We start from the raw sequence: 21704 nt of genomic DNA on the forward strand, positions 1-21704 counted from the left end.
GTAACTTGCTGCCTAAGGCATATGTTTTACTGTCTGAAAGTAAATGCATGAGAGACTAGACCATCTGTTTCCTTCAGCTTGAATCAATATATGGTTCAGATTGAACCACTAGAGGCTGAAATAATTACAGTGCATTTTGGTCTGTCTGTCCTGCACCTGCAATAGCATTCTCTAGACTAACCTCTCTATTCCAGCTCCATGTATTTCAGAACACAATTCAAATACTGGCATTTGAAAGTTCCTTTTTCATCATATAAGGTGTACAAGATGATTGTGCAAGTCCTCATGCAGATCCATTAATCCATCAATGTAAAAATGGGGTATATCAATGCATAGTAAATGAAAACAAGTTCTTATACATTCTGATTATTGCAGTGTTCTGAATACTTCTACCTTACCTGGCCTTAAAGCTGCTCTTTTGCCATTTCCTGTTGTTGGGAACACTGCAAAGACTTCATCGGATGTTCTGTCTAAGTTTCACCTAGGTAATGTATCGTGGTCAGTGGAACTGGAGTCAGAGGACCCAGGTTCCCTGGAGGGACTGTTTAGTGGACACCAGTGGCACAGGAAATGTAGGGACATTAGCCTGGTAGCAAGTCAGCCACACAGACAGCGCAGTGCACAGCTGAGTCAGGAGCAAAGACTGGGTTGCCAGATGTCCAGTTTTCGACCAGAATGCTTGGTCAAAAAGGGAATCTGGTGGCTCCGGTCAGCACTGCTGACCGGGCTGATAAAAGTCCAGTCTGCAGTACAGTGGGGATAAGGCAGGCTCCCTGCCTGCCCTGGCTCCGCACGGCTCCTGGAAGCAGCCAGCATGTCTGGCTCCTAGGCGCAGGGGCCACTGGGGCTCCATGTGCTGCCGCTACCCCAAGTGCTGGCTCCGCAGCTCCCATTAGCCAGGAACCATGTCCAATGGGAGCTGCGGAGGCAGCGCCTGTGGATGCAGACAGCACAGAGAGCCTCCTGGCCACGCCTCCGCGTAGGAGCCAGACATGCCGGCCGCTTCTGGGAGCTGCCTGAGATAAGTGTCCACCGGAGCCTGCACCCTGAGTCCTCTCCTGCACCCCAAGCCCCTGCCCAAGCCCTGAGCCCCCTCCTGCACACAAACTCCCTCTCGGAGCCCGCAGAGGGAGATCACATCCTGTTACCATAAGTCCTCAGTCCATTTTATTTTGCCTTCCCTGACATGTCTTAGGCTTAGTGTAAGCAACTTATATTACTACATCTCTCAGAGTTGTAGAAAATGCATTCCCCTGAGAGACACAGTTATACTGACCTAACTAACACCTGGTGTAGATCACGCTATGTCAATGGGAGGGCTTCTCTTGTCAACATAGCTACCGCCTCTTGGGGAGGTACCTACAACAGGAGAAGCCGCTGCAGCTTTTAAGTGTAGACATTAGCAAAGAGAGCCAGTGCTTCCGCAGCTCAAAGAATAGTCTTGTCAGCTGCAGGCTGTAATTACAGTGGGTTCACATTGATATGCTTACTCAGGCAAAACTTCCATTGATATCAATGGGACATTTATCTAAATAAAGACAGCAAGAAGGGCATGTGGTGGATTTTTGCCTCTTGAACGTCACTCTCTGAAGGTTGAAATATATATCTGTTATTGGTTTGGGGGTTTTGTGTGGTGGCTGGAAAACTGCCTGCTGGCTGAGTGTGTGAAATGGGCTAGTTTGCCCTTCTGCATGTCATAAAATTCTATTGCCTCTCAAATATTTGCTTTTTCTATACTTCGGAAAAGAGTTTATGTGCAGGTTCCTCCTGGAATTGATCTTCAGAGTAGAATTTGTTTTCATTGAGTGTATTAAATGCTATAAAAAGGTGTTTCCTCAGATTTGATTAACAAATATGAAAACAATTCCAGCATGTATCATGCGTGAACACCAGGTTTTCTTAATATCAGTAAACACAGGACACAGTGTAGCAGAAGAGCAGTGAAGTGGTTAATTAAAAACAATTTTCAATATGAAAAGATGCAGTGTGACGTTATGGTTTATATCCTTCATCTCTATTACTTTAGAATGCCAGTATGTCTTGTATAGTCCAAAAAAGGCGCATACCTGTGCCTATTCTCTCTAGAGTCCAAACAAACATGTACTTTCTTCCTTGGGTTTGGCTTTATTTGTAACTCAAACAACAATTTAAAAAAATATATAAACCTCAGCTATCTGCTAAGCTTGGTTGTTCACTCATTTTCCTAGTAGAACATCCTCTGTCCCAGGCCCTGTTTCTCTCTGCCCCTGAGAGAGGCTTTAAGCCCCCTCATGGCCTGGGGGAACTGACTGAATCTTCCTGCCTGTATAACTCAGTATTAATTGCACTGCATCTTCACGCAGGGTTAAAGCACCTGACAACAGGATGAGTCAGCAAAGAAACCCTGCATCCATATGCAGGGTCCTTTTTCAGCGTGCTGTAGTACAATGTGATTGACAAATGTTCACAGAAGAGTGGGATATCGATAGTATTGAGGATGATCACTTAGCAAAACAGTATAAGCGCTAGTATGCGTAATGCCCAAATGTCTGTCATTTTAAATTATGGCTGCAGTGGCTGTAGCCAGTTTATGGTTGTATGAAGTGAGCTGTTGTCTTGATGCATTTTTAGGGCTTGTCCATGTGATGGGGTAGTGAGCTGCACAGGAGTGTGATTCCTAAAGTGCACTAGCATGTTGTGCATTGATGGGTGTGCTTCAAGCACTGTTTCAAACAGCACTATGATAAAGTGCATTAGGGAACTTTTAGGGTGCTCCAGCAAGGTTAACGTGGACCAATTAGTGCAGAGCACATTAGTGCGCTTTAGAAATCACATCCCTACAGAGCACATTGCTGCACCATGTAAACAAGCCCTTAGAGAACAGGTGTTCACATAAACAAAAAATACCAGCCTAATTAGCACTCTTAGTAGCAAAGTAAGGATCACAGAGAATAAATTTCCTCATCATTCCTGGCAGAGGTCCCTGGGGCCAATGCTAATCCTTTCATGTACCGTATGTTTTATGGAACACACCTGGGAATATGCAAGAATTTCCTTAACTGTATATGATCATTACATCTTCCTTGCGCTACAGCTTGAGTAACTGATTTGTCCGTGCCTTGCACTATCTATGCGTTCTCATTGATATCACAAATTAAAACACGTAAGCTGGGTGTCACAGGGTGGACTGGGCCCTTTAAGAGGGAACTGTTCCAGCCCATCTGTGCCTCACCAACAGCCTCTACAGGGGGCCTGATAGAGAGCTGCTGGTCTCTATAAAGAGCCAGAAGGGAACTGGAAATAGAGGGAGGAAACTTTGGCAGAGGCTGAGAGAGCTGCAATGAGCAAAAGGCTCCTTCAGGAGACCCATGATCAGGGGGAAAACTTTGGGCCTGGAAGCCAGAAAAAGCTGTAGATACAAAAACCCATAGTAAGAAGCTTGCAAGAAGTGGGGCAGGGCTCTTTATGGGACCCTGAAACAACAGGGGAGCAGCAGAGGGGAGGTTTTGCCTGCTGATGTCTCGGAGCCAGACTCTAAGTAGAAGAGGCTGCTTGAATTATTTTGGGACTTTGAGGACAGCGTGAATTATTTTGAACTTTATTTTAATAAACCAGACCCCAAGAAGGGCTGTTTTTGTTGGACCTGTGAAAGGTTTTTATGAGTTATTGAGGAGGCTAAGGGGAAACTGAGGCAGGGTGCAGCAGAGCCGTCCCTGGCCATGAAGAGGTGCTTGGGAGGCAGCTGGGCCCTGGTACATTGGTCAGTCTGCAGAACACTGTACTGATGTTTTTACCAGTGCTGAACTAGTTCTGAGTATAAAGAGAGGGCTTGTGTTTCTAGTCCTGTCAATCTGGTAGCTCATCTAGATTCCCTTGTTTTAACTGATAGGCTTAAAATCATACAATACACAAAGTGGAAACTGGTCATTTAAGAAAGTAATGTCCTAAAGGTCTTTACAGTATTGCATTTGGATCATGTTCTAGAATTGCATCTGTACTTGAGGTCTGTTGCTTTAAACGAAAACATTTAATACAACAAAAAGTCACAATCATCCATTTGCAGCAAAAGATCAGAAAATTACATGTTCAGTATATGTGAATATAGAATAACACGGGGACTACAGTGCTAAGCATAGTGGAAAAATACTCCTAATTCACAGCTACAGTTTAGCCTGTTGCTTGCCAAATATCTAGTAACTGTCATCAGAGTAAAAGGGGAAAGTTGCTCCAGCAACAGCTGCATCAGTAGCCAAGGCCAGGCCACTAGAGAAGGAGCAAAGGCTGCTCTGGTGATGAACAAACATTAAGAAGAGGAGATGTACACAGAAATGGAGAGGTAGACCACAAGAGGAAAATAAAGGTGGAAAGTTGACAACAGGAAGGGGGAGCTGAGGGCAGCAGTAACAGACTGTAACAAAGTGAAGGAGAAGTGCAGTTCCAACAAGGGGAAGGGAAGGGAAGTAAAAACAATACAGAAATGTAGAAAGCAACAGCCAGGGCATATTCGTAGATGTACAGTTAGGCAAATTTTGAAGCGGAGGCTGTGAACTTGATTCTCCACTCACTCACATGAGGTTTATGCAGTGAGTGTAACTCAACTGATGAGCAGATACAACAGAGATGATAGCCAATGCCATATAAACATCTATACAGACAGATGTCTGGAAGATTTCAATGACGTTATTCCTGATTACACTGCTTGGAGGGAGAATCTGACCCTATAAATTCTACTGTGGGGCTACACAAACTACTTGAACTTTATTCTTCTGGTTTATTACGTACCCAGAGCATCCAACAGAACTCCATCGGTCATATGCAATGTAGTTGTAGCTGTGTCCGTCCCAGGGTATTAGAGAGATAAGGTGGGTGAGGTAATATCTTTTATTGGACCAACTTCTGTTGTCTCTCTCACTCAGAGAAGTTGGTCCAATGAAAGATATTACCTCACCCACCTTGTCTCTCCATGAATCATAGTTATGTTATTTATTCTGCTTATACAGAGCCAAAGCCTGAAGTTCTTACTCTGTTAATAATCAGACCTTATTCAGGAAAAACTCCATGGAGATTCTTATGGAATAGGGTCTGAGTATTAACATAGTAAGGACTTCAGAATTTGACTCTTATTCAATATCTACTTAAAATGCAATACAAAATTTCATTATAGAAATACTAATACAACATTTTGCTTAAAAATGCCAATTGCAAAGAAAAATATAGCAAATTATTTTTGTGAGTCAACCAGTTTATAGAAAGTCATCTTATTGTTATACTTTGGATACATTTTGTAGAGAGTTGTCTGCATCATTAAGATCATACTAGCTCAGATGTAATATATAATTAGCTTCTTATACATTAATTTTATATGACATATAACTCAAACATATACTCTACATTTATCTGTGTCATCTGCAATAAAAAAAATCTCAGAATACACTGCTCTTCAAAATCTCATAATGTGCAGTAAGCAGAGGCTGCCTATTTGTCCTCTAGAAATCCATGTCTTGGAAATGGCAATCCAAATTTCCCCTGCAATTTTGCCATCATTTTGTTATACTATTAAATGTAATAGTTTCCTTCCTTGAATCTTGGTCTGTGAATACTCAGCTCTAACTTGAATAGTCAGCTTGTGGCCGAGATAGATCTTTCCTTTCTTTGACTGGAAAAATACTTAGTGAGGATTTTGCATCAGGTTTTATTTTCTCTTTTCAAAATGTGATAATTTTCAAAATGACACCTTACAGTCATAGCAGCAGGGGATGTGCCCAATTGCCATACATGGCAGTGAGACACAGAGTCTGTGACTTTGCTGTCTTTGACCTACCTTAGGTGGCACTGGAGAAGTCTTGTGGCAAACATCAAGGGATCTTTCAGATTATGGAAAAGCCTAATTGATGGTTGTTCTTCAAAACCCCTAAGACTAGTAGAGCTGTGTGAATAAATGATTTTTTTTTTTGAGACAGTGGCTGAACTGGAAAAAAATGTTTTGGTCAAACAAACAAAATGTTTGGTTTCTTTTGGGAGTGGTTTTTTACCTTACAAAAAATAAAAATAAAATGGAAGTAAAATTTGAAACAAAAAGTCATTTGGAATCAAAGTGGAAATATTCAGGTTCAAAGATGGTGAAACAAAATGTTTGACTTTTTCAGAATTACTTTTTTCGACCAGAACAATTTGGCAAATTCAACCCACATTTTAAAAATATTTTGAGCAACCCAAATCTGTGGGGGGGTTTCCCATTAAAAAACATTTTGTTCAAAAAAATATCACCCAGCATTAGACACTAGTTTAGAATTGATATATTTCCCAGATTGGAGCACCAAGAGATAGCTCATGCATCTCATGGAGAAAGATTCTTGTGTTATTTCCTTTAATTCTATTACCCTTTATTTATACTTCTGTTTAGAAACTTGTAAATTTATAAATACTGTATATAATTCTACCAAAATTCCTTTGTTACTTAACATAATATAGTGCCATTTTATTAAATGCTCCTATTTGTGAAATGCAGAATTGATGGACATATTTATTCACTGTTCTTAATTCTTTAATATTCTTTTCTTTTTCAGTTTTCTTCTTGTATTTGGTTGCTTGATTTTGTCAGTGTTTTCTACCATTCCTGAGCATGCAAAACTTTCCTCTCGTTGCCTCTTCATTCTGGTAAGTCAAATTTATGAATACAAGACAATTTCACAGCCACATTAAGTATGTTAAACTCTATCTCACTTTAAACAGAGATAGGTAATTTATGCTTTAAAATTTTTTTTCATCAACAAGGTGAAAGAATCAAAATAGGCCCATCATAAACAAAAACCTGACAGGATCACTGTTTCCCTTGGGACTTATTCTACGTAAGGAAGTGTTAACAAACACTTGATTGTATCTTTTTTCTCCTCTTGAGACTTGCCATACTTCACTAATAGTTCTTTTGCAGCTTGGCTGATAAAGCATGAAAGACCTTTGATACTGCTCTTGTCACTGAAAGTCAGTATGTGACAAGAGATAGTGAGCTACTACAATCTTTCTTTATACTTAAACAGGAAATAATTTTGGTACTTTAGATACCAGTGTGTTAACCAATGTGTTAACTGTTGGTAAATACTGACTTTTTAATGGTAGGGTAGGGTAGAGTAGCTTCATGACTTTCTCGTTAAGTGCTTTTCTACTATATTTTCCTCTTGTTTCCTTTAGCTTGTGATTTAAGTATAGTGAATTTAATCTAGAAAACTGCTTAACGTTATTATGATTGGTAAACTGGTGCAAGCAAATAATGTTTTAATATGTCCAAATGTAAAGTTATACATCTACAGACAAAGATTGTAGGCCACATTTACAAGGTGAAAAGAAAAGGAGTACTTGTGGCACCTTAGAGACTAACCAATTTATTTGAGCATAAGCTTTCGTGAGCTACAGCTCACTTCATCGGATGTAGCTCACGAAAGCTTATGCTCAAATAAATTGGTTAGTCTCTAAGGTGCCACAAGTACTCCTTTTCTTTTTGCGAATACAGACTAACACGGCTGTTACTCTGAAATCTGTCATTTACAAGGTGGGAGACTCTATCCTGGAAAGCAATGATTTTGAAAAAGATTTGGGGGTGATGGTGGATAATCAGCTGAACTTGGGCTCCCAGTGCAATGCTATGGCCAAAAGGTCTAATATGTGTATTGGATGCATAAACAGGTGACCCTGTTGTAAAAGTAGAGAGGTTATTTTATCTCTGTATTTGGCACTAGTGTGACCGCTGCTGGAATGTTGGGTTCAGTTCTGCTGTCCACAGTTCAAGAAGAATATTGATAAAACTGGAGAGGGTTCAGCGAAGAGCCACAAGAATGATGAAAGGATTAGAAAACAGACACACAGAGCAAAATCTATTTCACTTAACAAAGAGAGGGTTAAGGGGATGACTTGATCACAGTCTGTGAGAACCTACAGGGGAGCATATAATTCATAAAGTGCTCTTCAAACTAGCAGTTAAACATATAACAAGATTTAGTGGTTGGAAGCAGATGCTAGACAAATTCAGACTGGAAATAAGGCGCACATTTTTCACAGTGAGGGTAATTAACTATTGGAACAACTTATCAAGGGTTGTGGTAGATTCTCCATTACTGGCAATTTTTAAATCAAGACAGACCATATCTTTTAGAAAAATATCCTATCTTAAACAAGCATCATTTTGAGAAAGTTCTATGGCCTGTGTTATACAGGAGGTCAAACTAGATTGTCACAATGTTCCCTTCTGGCCTCTAAACCCTTCTTGCTGGGCCAATGATAGCCAGTGGGGGTACATTGGTGTTAATTTAAAAAGTCACCAGACATCACAGTTATTGATGGTTATTTTGTATTCCAAGGACACAGACATATTGAGGCATGTTAGGTAGGCTCCGCTGCATGGCAGCTGTTGACAAATGTCGACTTTTTGATGGCAATCACTGTATGTGCTCATTACTGATTCTCATCATAACAATTCTTAAGTAGTTAAGGAGTGGGCTGGCTAATTGATGCATGGTAATTTCCAATGCAGTTACTTTAGTGATTTCAGATACCCTCAAAAATCAGTTAATAATGATAGCATTCAGATCCTGTTCCCTTATTTACTGATTTGAGCAACACCATTGTAATGAGTTTGTATTGACATCCTATAATTGATGTTGTTAATGTAATTATTCAACTCCTCTTAAAACAGTCTCTGTTTGCAATGAGTTCACCCTGAAATGTGACTGTAGAACACCTTTGTGGGGTCCTACATTTATTCTCAGCGATCTGTTCAGGTGCAGTGAGATCTGCTCATAAGATTTAAGCATATAGGCCAGATCCTCAATGGTGTAAATCATTATAGCTTCACTGATTTAGACTACTGTGTGTAACTGTCCAATCCTGCAACCCCTCCTATTGTTTTGGATTTTAGAGTCTAACCAAGTCTCTCTGTCTCTCGTATGATCCTGAACAATTCAGAATGTAGAAATTAGGACATCTGTATATTAGAGTGATGAGCTTAATAGAAGTGGATGGCTAATCTGTGAGGCATTAATACTAGTTGTAGTAGTCTGAGCCAACATTTCTATAGACTATCCCTATGTGTTTGTAGAACCTGTTAGCAAGAATAGGTCCTGAGATGAGAAATTTTTACAGTTCCTGCTGTGGCTCTCTAATGGAGAAAGTATAAGGTCCAGGAGCAAACTGAAACTTAAACTAGTTCATTCCTGTTTGCTGGACCACATGTTCTTTCCTTCATTTGCTGACTCATTAGTTAAACGTAGCAAGTCTAGCAATGCAGATTTGCAACGACATAATAATACTACAATTCAACACTAATGTTTCAGCAATCATTTTGACTACGTAAACACACTGATTGCGGTGTTGTGTGCCACCAATTCTCACAACCCCTTTACTTGTAATGATTCACACAGTTCTTGCAAATGTTCCGCTTACACAATTTACCAGAGACAGTTATACTAAATATCAAAGAACTGTTTCTCTCATACTGAAGAGATACACCATCCTATATTTCTTTTCTAATGAAGTAAAGTACAACACTCTGTGGAGCTGCGTGCTGGAATTGCATGAACAAACTGCTTCATGGACTCATTCCAGATGGTATTGAAGAGCCACCCTAATTTGCTACCATAAAACAAAAACAATAATGTTCCTCACACTCATATCTGTGGTTTTTGCCATATTCTGCCTTGCACTGGCACCTGTTTTTTTGTTTTGTTTTGTTTATTTTACTTATTTTAGCTGCTACTAGCAAGGTGAAAGAGAAGAGGTAAATGTAGGTAATCTTTTCTACACTGGCAAGTTTTGTCGCCAAAAACTGCCTTTTGGCGACAAAACAGCAAGAGCATACAAATTACAATGGGACTTTTGTCACGAAAAATGCCCAGTTTTGGTGACAAAACACTTCCACCCCTATGAAAGACTTTTATCTTTTTTTCCCTCCCTTTATTGTCAACAAAGAGCCAGTGTAGACACTGCTGATTGTTTTGTCGACAGAACTGGCTTCCGCCAGTATCCCACAATGCCTTCCCTGACTGCTCTGCTCAGTGTTTTGATGCCCTGCAGGTATATGCCCCTCCCCTTTCAAAGCTCTGGGAAGTATATGTGTGCTGCTCCGTTTGGGGAACAAAAAAAGAGCAAATCATTGGAATGCTCCTGTCCTGCCCTGCACTAGGAACATAGCAGCAAGCAGACCGGGACACACTGCTGTGCTGCTATGCCATTCCTCAGCATGGACATCTCGCAGAGCTACTCATGATGCTGCTCTCGGCAGCTGAGGGGGCTGTGGGAGAACTGGGAGAGAATCCCAAGATGTGCAGCGATCAGCTCTTCCTTCCCACAACACTGCACTGTGGGATATATACCCATGGTGCATTGCTCACCCTGTCGATGATGGTGTCCCCAATGTGGGCATGATCTATCGACCGAGGGAGCAAGCGTGAACACCCTTTGGCAATTTTTGTTTTGTCGACTTTGGGATGTTGACATAAGTTTTGTCAACAAAACTTGATGAAGTAGAGAAGCCCCTAGTCTCCACCTCCTCACTACAAGGGCCAGAGATGCTGAGGGACTTGTCTTCTTTCCCACTCCTCCTACAGGGCTGGGATGGTAAGACTATCTGCTAGGCAGAGGTAGGAGCAAGTTGACATCTGTCACAGACAAGAAATAGCAAGAAGAACATTGCTATATACATTTACACTCTCTCTCTCTCTCTCTCTCTTTTAACTTGGGACTCCTGAAAACAGCAGCTGGGTTGGGTGGGTTGAAGATTTAAAACATCTCCATTGACATCAAGCTTCAAAAATTTTTCAAGAGAATTGAAAATCTAAAATACACAAGTCTCCCCAAACAGCTCTTATTTACTTCACTTTCTGGAAATAATAAGCCTAAACAAAGGAAAAGAAAGCATCAGACATCTCCTTATACCTCCTTATCACAATCATCCTTTAATCTCCTCTCTGCACACAGTTTATGGCACTTGGATCTGACTACTGATGTATTCCACACAGACACTAGAATAAATTCTCCTCCAACATTGAAAAAGCCACAAGCAATTTAAGAATCCAACCAACACAGCAGGAAAATAATCCTTGGTGTATTACTAGTCTTCTACATGCACAACAACTACTGGCACTGTATCAAATAGTAAAAGTTGAAGAAGTAAAACTGAGCATGGGAAGGCAAAAGTCAAACCTTTTGGGGAAGCTAGCCAAGAAAATAAATCTGGCACAGAGAACTGTTCTCTCTCATGACCAAACTCTATATATTTTAAGAAATCTTACAACACACAGCAAGATTTTGTCGCCGGTATTTGTAGAGCTAGTGGTTGATTTTCTCTGTGAATGACTTTTCAGCTGAAAATGAAGTTTCCACTCTACAGCTGGACTACATCTCCCATGATACAATGCAGTCTCCCCTCTCATTGAGCAGAGGGGTGCATCATGGGAGTCACAAAGCTGTGGGGGCATCCTGGGAGATATAGTACAGCCAGGGAGGCCAATCCCTAGGGGACAATGGGGGCATCAGGCATCTGAACTACAACTACCTATGAGACAATGCGCATTATCAAGAAATGCAATTTAATGTTGAACTTACTTGAAACCAAATGTTTTGGGTTAGTTCAACAAACCAAAATGAAATATTTCTATTCCAGAATATCAAAATGTTTTGATTAAAAATGTCAAAATGAAATGTTTAATAACTTCTACATCAAAATTTTAGAAAGTTTCATTCTGCCAAAAATTTCAATATTTCAACTCTTATCCCAATTCTGGACAAAAGCAAATGTTGAAATATCAAAATTTCTCATGCAATGGATATTCCAATTTGCACTCAGCTCTACTTATTCACTTTCATTAGCACCTTCCGACAAGAGTAGCCCCATTCATATCAACGAAAGGGACTGAGCAATCGGAGCAACAAAAATATTTTTTTTAGAAGTTTTAGTGGAAAATAATGTTGCAAAAATTGTAAATCTGTGTCTACGCACAAAAATATATATAGGACCACTGCACTGAGTGCACCTCTGGATGAAATAGCATTTATAACAAGCTGTAGTATAGAATTCATTACTTGTACTTATCTTCTTTCTGTGACCTGTGGTATATAACTAATACACCAACCATTATTAAACCATAATGTGATATTTAATCTGAATATTAAACTCTTAGCTCCCATTACATTTCCTTTGCATGATAAAATAAGTCATCGTGTATTAGTGTTTTCATTCTATATGTACATATTGTTTGATTCTTTTGTTGTTGTTGTTGTTATATAAGGCAAAATCATCTCTAGCCCTAATGTGGCCATGCCAGGGCCTCATCCTGCCTCCCTGCATGGGCGCAGTACTGCTGCATAGATCACAGCTGTTAGTCCCCTGTAGAATGTAGCTTCTGCACTTTCACAGCCCCCCTCTCCCCCCCCCCCCCCCAAGAGCCAGTGTGCTAAAGGAAGCAGTTGTGTATTGTGACGTAGGCAGTCAAACTTAGTGGTCAGGGCAGTGGTGGTCAGAGCAGGAGTTGGAAACCAGGAACCAGAGCTAGGGTTCAAAGCCAGAGACAGAGTCTGGTCTAAGCCAGAGTCAGTAGCCACGGGTGTGGGTACAGACGCAGGGATCTGGAGCAAGGCAGATGGGCAGGAACTAGGAACAAGACAGAGGTTTGGAACAAGGCAGGAAGGCAGGGCTCAGGAGTTGGGTGGAAAGTCAGGGTCCAATGTAGTAACCAACCCAGGATATTAACTAGTTGCTCATACAACTTCCTGTGCCTCCTTCTGGCTTAAATAGTGAGTTTGAACCAATCGGGGGGCCAGATATCTCCTCCAATAGTGGGTGGTGCCTCTGGTGAGCTAGGGTCAAATAACTCAAACTCTCTGCTGCTGCCAGCGAGCTGGTAGCTTCTCTTTGAGGACTGCCTGGGGACCAGGGGACATGGCTTGAGACCCACAGTCCTTCACAGCAAAGAGCCAGGGCTCAACCCCTGTTACACTCCTGTCACTGGAATGCTCTAGGCACAAATGGAGAAGTTACCTACCCTTCAGAACTACAGTAAGTGATTTACTCCACCAAAGTAAGAGCTGAGGAGGGGAAGAATTGTGAGCTGGAGTCATAATCCCTCCTCAGTGTTCCTTTTACAATAATAACTTGTGTACTGGAAGTTTTAAATGATGGTCAAATGTTACACATAAGGCTAGAAAAAATTCCCCATTCTTACATGTTCACAAAGACAAGCATCATTCCACAGGGCAAAGATAAAGATGGGCAGGAGAGCCAGGAGTCTTGTGTTTGGGCTCTTGCACTATCCTGAAATTACTTTATTTAGCTTCCCCTCAGCAGAGAGCCTGATAATGCTCATTAGTGAGATAGAAAAGTCTTCTGACTTTAGCAAGGCTGAAATTATGTCCAGAAATAGTGCATCTGTTAAAGAGGAATGTAGGTAATTTTTCCAAGTTTGTTTTTACTAACACTTTTTATTAGGATATTTTGAAGATTTTTATATATAGCACATCACAAGCCTTCTCCTGTATTCCTTCCACATTTAAAATTCCTATCAATTTAGTTCAGAGTTACAGTACAAGAAATGCTAGCTTAGGCCTGTCTTTTGCATTGTTTGTCATACCTTACCTTACAGTGATATCCATCTGTTTTTTCCAGGTGGATCTGTATAAGAAATTAATTTGAATCTGTTTCTAGTAGTGTCTGTATTTTGCATTTACCACAAATTAGATGTATTTATACATCATACAATGTTAGAATTAGAGTCCCAAATTAAGACACCATTCCTGCAAAGACTTACGTATGTGCATAACTTTGCAAATGTGAGTAGTCCCATTGATTTTAGTGGGGATACACATGTGCTTATGTGTTTGTAAGTTCGAGGCCTAAGAAAATGATTTTATGGCCTAGACACACATTCTCCGGGCAGAAATAGCTCCACGAGAGATGAAAGGGAAGCTGGCAGATACAGGTTGTGTTTGAGGCCACCTTCTTCTTAGACCAAGGGCACTTTATGTCAGTCCTAAAGGAAAGCCAAGTAAATGCTTCTGATATTGTGGCTTATACTGTTAGATGCTAGTAGAGGTTGTTTGTCCATCATGGGAAAGTACAAAGAGGATGAGCATTGATTACGTAATAGTAGCAGCACTGACTACAAACTATTTAAGATGGAAGAGTGGGCAAAAGGGGAGAAGGATGGTATTACATATGAAAGATACCATTACCTATTTTAGATTTATTGCCAGCTCAGAAGCAATGGATCTTGAATGGTTATAGATCAATGTGCTAAATGATAAAACACAAGATGGGGTCTGTTACAGGCCACCAAATCTGCCTAGAAATCAGGACGAGTGGCTCTGTTAGTATCTATAATTATCAAGGAAGTCCTCATCCTGCAGAACATACATTTGAGATCACATGTTGCCACTAGTAAAATGTCTTTGGACTTTCTAACAGAAAAGGTATTTACAGAACATAGGGTAATTAAATATTAAACCTGTTTCTGACACATAAAGATGAAATTGATCCCTGGACTAAAAATTAGTAGTCTGTATACAAACAAGGATGACTTAAACTGGTTGAAATTCACAATTTCCTGCACAACACAGATTCCGATATTTGCTTTTGTCACAAATTAGAGTGAAAAGTTGAAGATTCAAAGTTACCCGCAAAACAACATTTCTGAAAAAATGTTTTAGAAATATCAAAATATCAAAATGATTTGTTCTGATAAGGTTGGAGCACTGCATTTAACTTTATAATATGCTAGCCAAAATAAAACACTTCAACATTATTGAAATGAAGCATTTTGATAATTTTTTGTCAAAAATATTGAGGAAATCAACACACTCTTATGAAATGTTTAGATTTCAGCGAATTAGCATTTCCAGTGCAAAAAAAATGTTCCATCAGAAAATTTTCGACCAGCTTTAATCCTGACTTCATTACAGCCATCGTATGCAAATAGAATACAGGCCCCATTATTAATATACAGACTTAAAAGGGCCAATTTCCCCAAACTAAAAATAATTAGACGCAATGTAGAGTAGGAGAAAAATAAACAGAGAAGTGTAAATGAAAATTTGGAGTTTCCTAAGGACACTCTAATAGATGCACCAAAAGCCACAGTTCCTTAGTCATGACAAAAAGGCTGCTTTGAGAAAAAAAACTATCAACCTGGTTAACAAGGGATGCAAAATCAGCAATTAATAAATAATAAGAATAATTAAATAAATCCAAATATAGAAAATAGAAAAAAGGGGAGGTTGATGGTGCAACATCATTGCTGTCAGTTGGCAAAGGGGTCTGACTGTTCTTTACAGGTAACTGCTGTCTCAGACCTGACAAACTCACCACACTTAATACGCTGCATTCATGATATTTTCCATAAAGGGTAGCTTGCGAGGTCTCTACTGAAAGCTTGTAACTTATCAATAGTCATAATTAAGGCAAAGATTTAGTCACGGGTATTTTTAGTAAAATTATGGACAATAAGCAAAAATTCATGGCCCATGACCTGTCCATGACTTATACCATAAATACCCCTGACTAGATCTTAGGGGAGAGCAGTACTGCTAGGGGGAGCCAGCGGGGCAGCTGTTGACAGGGTGCCCTGGGGGGCATGCTGGTTGGGAATGGCCATGCCTGGGAGGCCTGCAGTTTAGGGTGGGAGCCGCATCCCAAGGCCGGTGGCACGAGCTGCTGGGGACAAACGAACAGCAGCTGCTCAGGCTGTCCCCAGGGTCAGCCGCATTGGCCACTGCTCGGGCGGCCCTGGCATCATCACACTGGCCACTGTACAAGTCACAGAGGTCGCGGAAAGTCACGGAATCTGTGACTTCCGCAACCTCTGTGACAGACACGGAGTCCTACTCAGAATCATCGCAAGATGTGTGCAGGTAATATTTAAGGAATAATGTAACTATGTTGAAAACTATGCCTTATGGTCTTGGAGTAGAAATTGGTCACCAGGGAATCATATGTCTCAGTGATGGGCCATTCAAGTGGGAGGGATCTGTTGCCCCTCCCTGATTCAGTTTGTCAAAGGGTGGAGAAAGACACTCTGCATCCGTTTCACTGAGGAGACATCTTGCTGGGTAGGAGTGTTTCATAAAAGATTGGATCCAGCCTCCTGTGAAGCCAGCCAGCTCTACAACAGGCTGAACTTTGATGTGGAAGTGGGGGACCTACTTTATCGGTAACTATCAATAAGTGTAGACCCTAGTTACGTTTTATGATTTTATTTTGTATTGTAACCATTTGTTTCCATCACTCTTGCTTGTTTCTAGTGGAATCTCTGTTTTTTCTTAAATAAACATAACACCACCAAGTCCAAGATAAGCCAAGTGACATCATTTGTACTGTTGGAATCAATCATTTGACAATAAATAGATGATAGAAACAGAACACAGTATGGACTTGGAGGTGTTATTCACGCACAAAGTAAAAAGTAATCAGACTTGCTGGAGTCCTGAATACCGTTCTTGGTCACACTCCTAATCACTTTCTTCTCAGATCAAGAAGGAGTAGGAGTGCTATGTGGGCAAGATGCATGTCCCTGAGAATGAAGGGACTGTCACGTGTTACGCAACAGAAAATGTTCTAGCCATTCAAGGAGTGGTTTTGAGGGGAGAGTTATCCTTCTTTGTCCAGACGGATGGTGGCCATAATATGAGGATTTATGGTGGTAATGGAAAGGGACAGAATCAGGTGGTAGAGGTGGAAATATAAGGGTTCCAACTTGGATATAAATATTTCCTTGGAGGACAAGAGGGTGTCACCTTTTAAAACTAACAATTGAAAAAAAAATCCCTTTTAAGTAAAGGTGGCCAAAACTCAGGATTTCTACTTTGTAAAAAATTTTGGGTTTGTTCCAAATCAGAATGAACCCAAATTTCAAAATACAGACATTTCTCTCAAACACTCTGAAATTTGGGTTCATTCCAATTTAGAACAAATCCAAATTTTCTCACGAACCAGGGATTCTGAAAAAAACCTTCATTTCAGAAACACCAACACACACCAGCATTGTGTTTCTGAAAGAAAATTTGCTCCCCAGAACTGGCAGCTGCTGGGTGAAATTGACATTCTTGTGAGACTGACAAGAATGTCAGTTTCACTCGGCAGCTCTGAAGCAGCCCCAAGATGAGGACTGTCCCAGGGTCAAGGACCCAGAGCTTCCATATCCATATTCCCGTAGCTTCCAGACCCCTGGCCAGTGAGAAAAAAGACTACAGAAAGTAAAATAGCAAAAACATGCCAAATAAGGCACAACATAAGTTATCTGAAAGTTTAGTATGAGCACAGAAAAAGTCCAGCATCCGGACAACATGCAGAAACAGAAATAAGCCCAGCCACATAGCAAAGATATAAAGACAAACCATGAAAACACACAGGTTGTTACAGACAGAATGCAGCAAAATCAATAAAAATAAGCTGTAAATCCAAAAGAATGGCTAATAAAAATATACATGAATGACCTATATGTGTCTTACAAAATAGACAAGGCCATAAATTTCTGAAATACAGCAATCCAAAGAGATTATAAAGATCAGTGGATCTGACTAAAATCATGTAGTGAGAAATAAATTCCAGTCTTGAGAGAAAATGTGAACTGTTACTCGGGTGCAGAGGTAAAAAAGCCAACCAAGAAGTTATGATATAGCACATTGAGGGACACAAATCACACACAAAATATCTGACCTTATTAAAAGGCTATATGCCATAGAGTGTCAGAATAATGGTATCAGACCTGAACTAAACATGAATGAGCTGATCTATATAAAAATACGATCATAGGACATGGATGTATATACATTTGGGGGGTGGGGGATGCAAAGTCTGTTTTACATGACACTCATAGTTAGGGCCCTACCAAATTCGTGGCCATGAAAAATGCGTCGCAGACCGTGAAATCTGGTCTTTTCTTTACTTTTACCCTAGACTATATAGATTTCACAGGAGAGACCAAGGTTTCTCAAATTGGGGGTCCTGACCCAAAAGGGAGTTGCAAGCAGGGGGGTCACAAAGTTATTTTAGGGGGGTCACTGTATTGTCATCTTTAGTTCTGCGCTGACTTCAGAGCTGGGCAGCTGGAGAGTGGTGGCTGCTGGCAGGGAGCCCAGCTCTGAAGGCAGTGTCCCACCAGCAGCAGCACAGAAGTTAGGGTGGCAACACCATACCCTGCCTCCCTTACTTCTGCGCTGCTGCTGGTGGGACGCTGCCTTCAGAGCTGGGCTCCCTGCCAGCAGCCGCTGCTCTCCAGCTGCCCAGCTCTGAAGGCAGTGCCGCCGCCAGCAGCAGCACAGAAGTAAGGGGAGCAGTACCACAATGGGCTTGCAACCCCTCCCCACCCCCGACAACTCCTTTTTGGGTCAGGACCCCTACAATTAAACACCTTGAAATTTCAGATTTAAATAGCTGAAATCATGCAATTTACAATTTTTAAAATCCTATGACCATGAAATTGACCAAAATGGACCGTGAATTTGGTAGGGCCCTATCATAGTATTCCATAAGCGTTGAAAAAGAGACGATAGCTGCAAAACATGACAGCAGATGGCATCATTCATAGAGTAGAAGACCCAATAGACTGGGTTCATTCCTTAGTTATTGTAGAGGAAAAAAGGGGCAGTCCGACTTTTCACTGACCCCAAGGAGTTGAACAAAAATATCCAAGGAACATTTCTTCTTGCCAACAAGTAACAAAAGTGTTTGAGATTACAGGAGCTAAATTCTTCAACAAACAAGATGTATTAGCAGTTTTTGGCAGTTTGCATAGAGAGAGCTCCAATACTTGCTCTGTAAATTTACTGTTTGACAAATACTGCTTTCTTGAGAGTGCCTTTCTGAATATGTTTGGCACCGGAAGTATTTCACTGGACAGTGTCCCAACTCCCAGATGCTAGAAAGTCTCACAGGAGTCAAGATGTACATTAATAATATGATAGTCTAGGGCAGTGGTTCTCAACTGTTTTGGGCTCAGGACCCATATGTAAATGTTTATGGCCTGTCATAACCCAATAAATAGTATGGGATGGTTTTGTCATCTGGTCCTGCCCAGCATTCACCTCACAGTGGTGGCTCCTGCAGCTCCTGAGCTATGGGCTTGGCTGAGCTTGGCTCTCAGCTCCAGGCACTGCAACCTCCAGGATTGCAGAGCTACTCAGGTTTGGCCCCGACCCCCGGCTGGACCAAATTTGTGTGAGTGGAGTTGTGTCCTGGCTCATGAGATTGCAGTGCCACTCATTCAAATTTGGCCTACTTGGACTCCCATCATCATGACAATTGGGCCAAATCTGAGTGGTACTGGGGCCCCAGAGATTACAGGGCCTGAACCAGGGAGGCGAGCCCAGTCAGCTCCGTGGGACAGGAGCCACAGGAGCTGCCATGGAACCCTTTGAAACATTTTGGTGACCCAGTTTTGGGTCCTGACCCACAGGTTGGGAAACCCTGGTCTAGGGCAGCACTGCTAATATACATGAGGAATGATTGCAGAGAGCACTGGAAGAATAAAAACTTAAAACTGAACAAGGCAAATGTCATTTTCAAAACAAATGAAATCACTGAGCTAGGAGAGTAATTAACCACAAAGTAAATATGTCTGATATTTCTAAGATCCAGTCAATTCCAAACATGCTGAGACCCAAAGATTAAGAAAAAGAGATTGCAAGCATGGTGGGTTGTGTCCGTTGATTCAGGCCTATCTGTGCAGCTCAAACAATTAGCCTAAGTAAACTTCTTCACAAAGATACAGAATGGACTGTGGATGCCAGAGCATGAAAGAAATGTAAAGGATTTGAAGCATGTACTGGCCTTGCCATCAGTGCCATGTTTCTTTTGGACACAGTAAAAGAGATCAGACTCTCCACAAATGCGTCAAAAGGAGAGTTGGGAGCTGTATTGCTACAGACACATAGGGCTGATTGTCTGCCTGTAGTATATGACTTCAGTGCTCTGACTGCAGCAAAAAAAAATGTGTAAACAAATAATAAAAGAAAGCTCAGACTTGCATATATGGCTGTACAAAGCACCATGATTTTCTCTGTGGTCATAATTTCAAAGCTGAAACACATAAACTACTGATTTTTTACTACATAAGGAAAGGACATGGAGGAGTCCCTCCCAGGATACTGAGATTACTTTGGAACGAAGAAAATTATGATATCACAATGATCCCTTCTGGCCCTGGAATCTACTGATATGATCTTGGTCTGATGGACATCATCTTATCATTACATTGCACTGTTAAGAGCATCCGTTGCATTTCTCACATATTCCAGATCACTTCTTCATGCAGTATAAGTAAATGTAAAGATAATAAAAGCTATTATGTGCTGTGTCACTGGGAATATGGGATGAATTGGAAAGTGAAACAGTTAAGGATGACACACCATATGCAGTAATACAACTGATAAATAATGGATGGAGAAATCAGCACTTCCCACCTGCATGTTGCCAGTATTAAAGGAAGCTTTCGGTGATTTCAGGCGTAATCATGAACAGCACAAAAATAGTAGTCCCATACCTACCAAAATCTGGGGGGGAAGTAAATACATTTTAAACTTGCATAAATTTAGATATGTTTTTCACATTTGCATAAAGTTATTTAAATTGTATCCCGTAGTGTCTGATGGTGGTCCAGCTCCTCCCAAAACACACGAATGCCAAGTAATTCTGCATCCTTCAGCCCTACATCTTTTGCAGCCCCCCGCCCCCCATCAGTCATTCTGCATACCGCCAACCCTACATCTGCCCCTGCCTTCCAGCACATCGTGGCTCTGTCTGCAACTCTAGAAGTTCTTTTTCTTCCTTGACCTCAGACCTGGGGATGGGAGCAGCTCCAGAGATTCTTCACTGTCCTTTTCCCTCTTCCCCCCCCCCGCCCCCGCAGGCTGGTAGGAAGCACAAGAGCTCCAAGATCAAAAGGCTGAGCACTCCAGCCCTTTGTGCAGAAAGGTGAAGGTGAGAGGTAGATGACTGCTTCACATGTGGAGAGAAGGAGATGCCTCTCAGTGTAGGAGTACGTTTTGGTTGCAATTCTCTATAAAGTCACTCAGAAGTGGAGTTCCCTGTAAACTGATGGGTTTTCCTCACAGACTCATAGGAAGGTTGGGAAATCCACAGTCAGTGGGGAAAACTCATAGCGTTGGCAGGTCTGTAGTCCCCACAGAGATAAGGAAAATGTTGTAAAGAATATAGTAAGGGCACCTAGGAATGACTAAGTCAAAAGTGGAGCTGGAGAAATTGTATTCTGGCCGGAGAGGAACAGTGATATTGATAGAATGGAGAGCAGCAGTGGACATAGTTGAAATACCAAAATGCACATTGGAAACAATATATGATAATGCATGGGACAAAATCAGAATTGATGTGTTTTGCTGGAAAAACATGATGATGATGCACTGTTTTAGCAACTTTCTATAAGTAGTGACACAGAAAGGTGCAGCTTCAGCTATGATCTGGCATGTTAAATTCATGGTTGCTCATCACAGAAATCCGAGAATTGTAATAACAGACAGTGGACCACAGGTCATGAACAAGGAATTCCTGGACTCAGCTGAAGCTTACAAATTTCATCAAAAGAAGTCCAGTCCTAGATACCATCAATAAAACAGACTAGCAGACTATGCAGTCTATGTAGCAAAGAAGTTGCTAAAAATGATATAGGCATTTACAGGACATTCATCACTGAAGTATCTGGCTCCTATGCAATTGTACCAGCAGGACCCTCCAC

General features: G+C 41.1%; 1 protein-coding gene across 2 annotated transcripts in view; it reads left to right on the forward strand.

The window, feature by feature from the left end:
• The window catches only part of KCNQ5 (potassium voltage-gated channel subfamily Q member 5), a 515927-nt gene that overhangs the window by 362946 nt on the left and 131277 nt on the right, over positions 1–21704 (forward strand). For both annotated transcript variants that reach the window (XM_074947984.1, XM_074947985.1), the window contains exon 2: positions 6546–6636. In XM_074947984.1, the coding sequence (XP_074804085.1) occupies positions 6546–6636 (91 nt within the window). The remainder of the gene's footprint in view (positions 1–6545; positions 6637–21704) is intronic.

Source organism: Natator depressus, chromosome 3 (assembly GCF_965152275.1).
Source record: "Natator depressus isolate rNatDep1 chromosome 3, rNatDep2.hap1, whole genome shotgun sequence".
Lineage (NCBI taxonomy): Eukaryota > Metazoa > Chordata > Testudines > Cheloniidae > Natator > Natator depressus.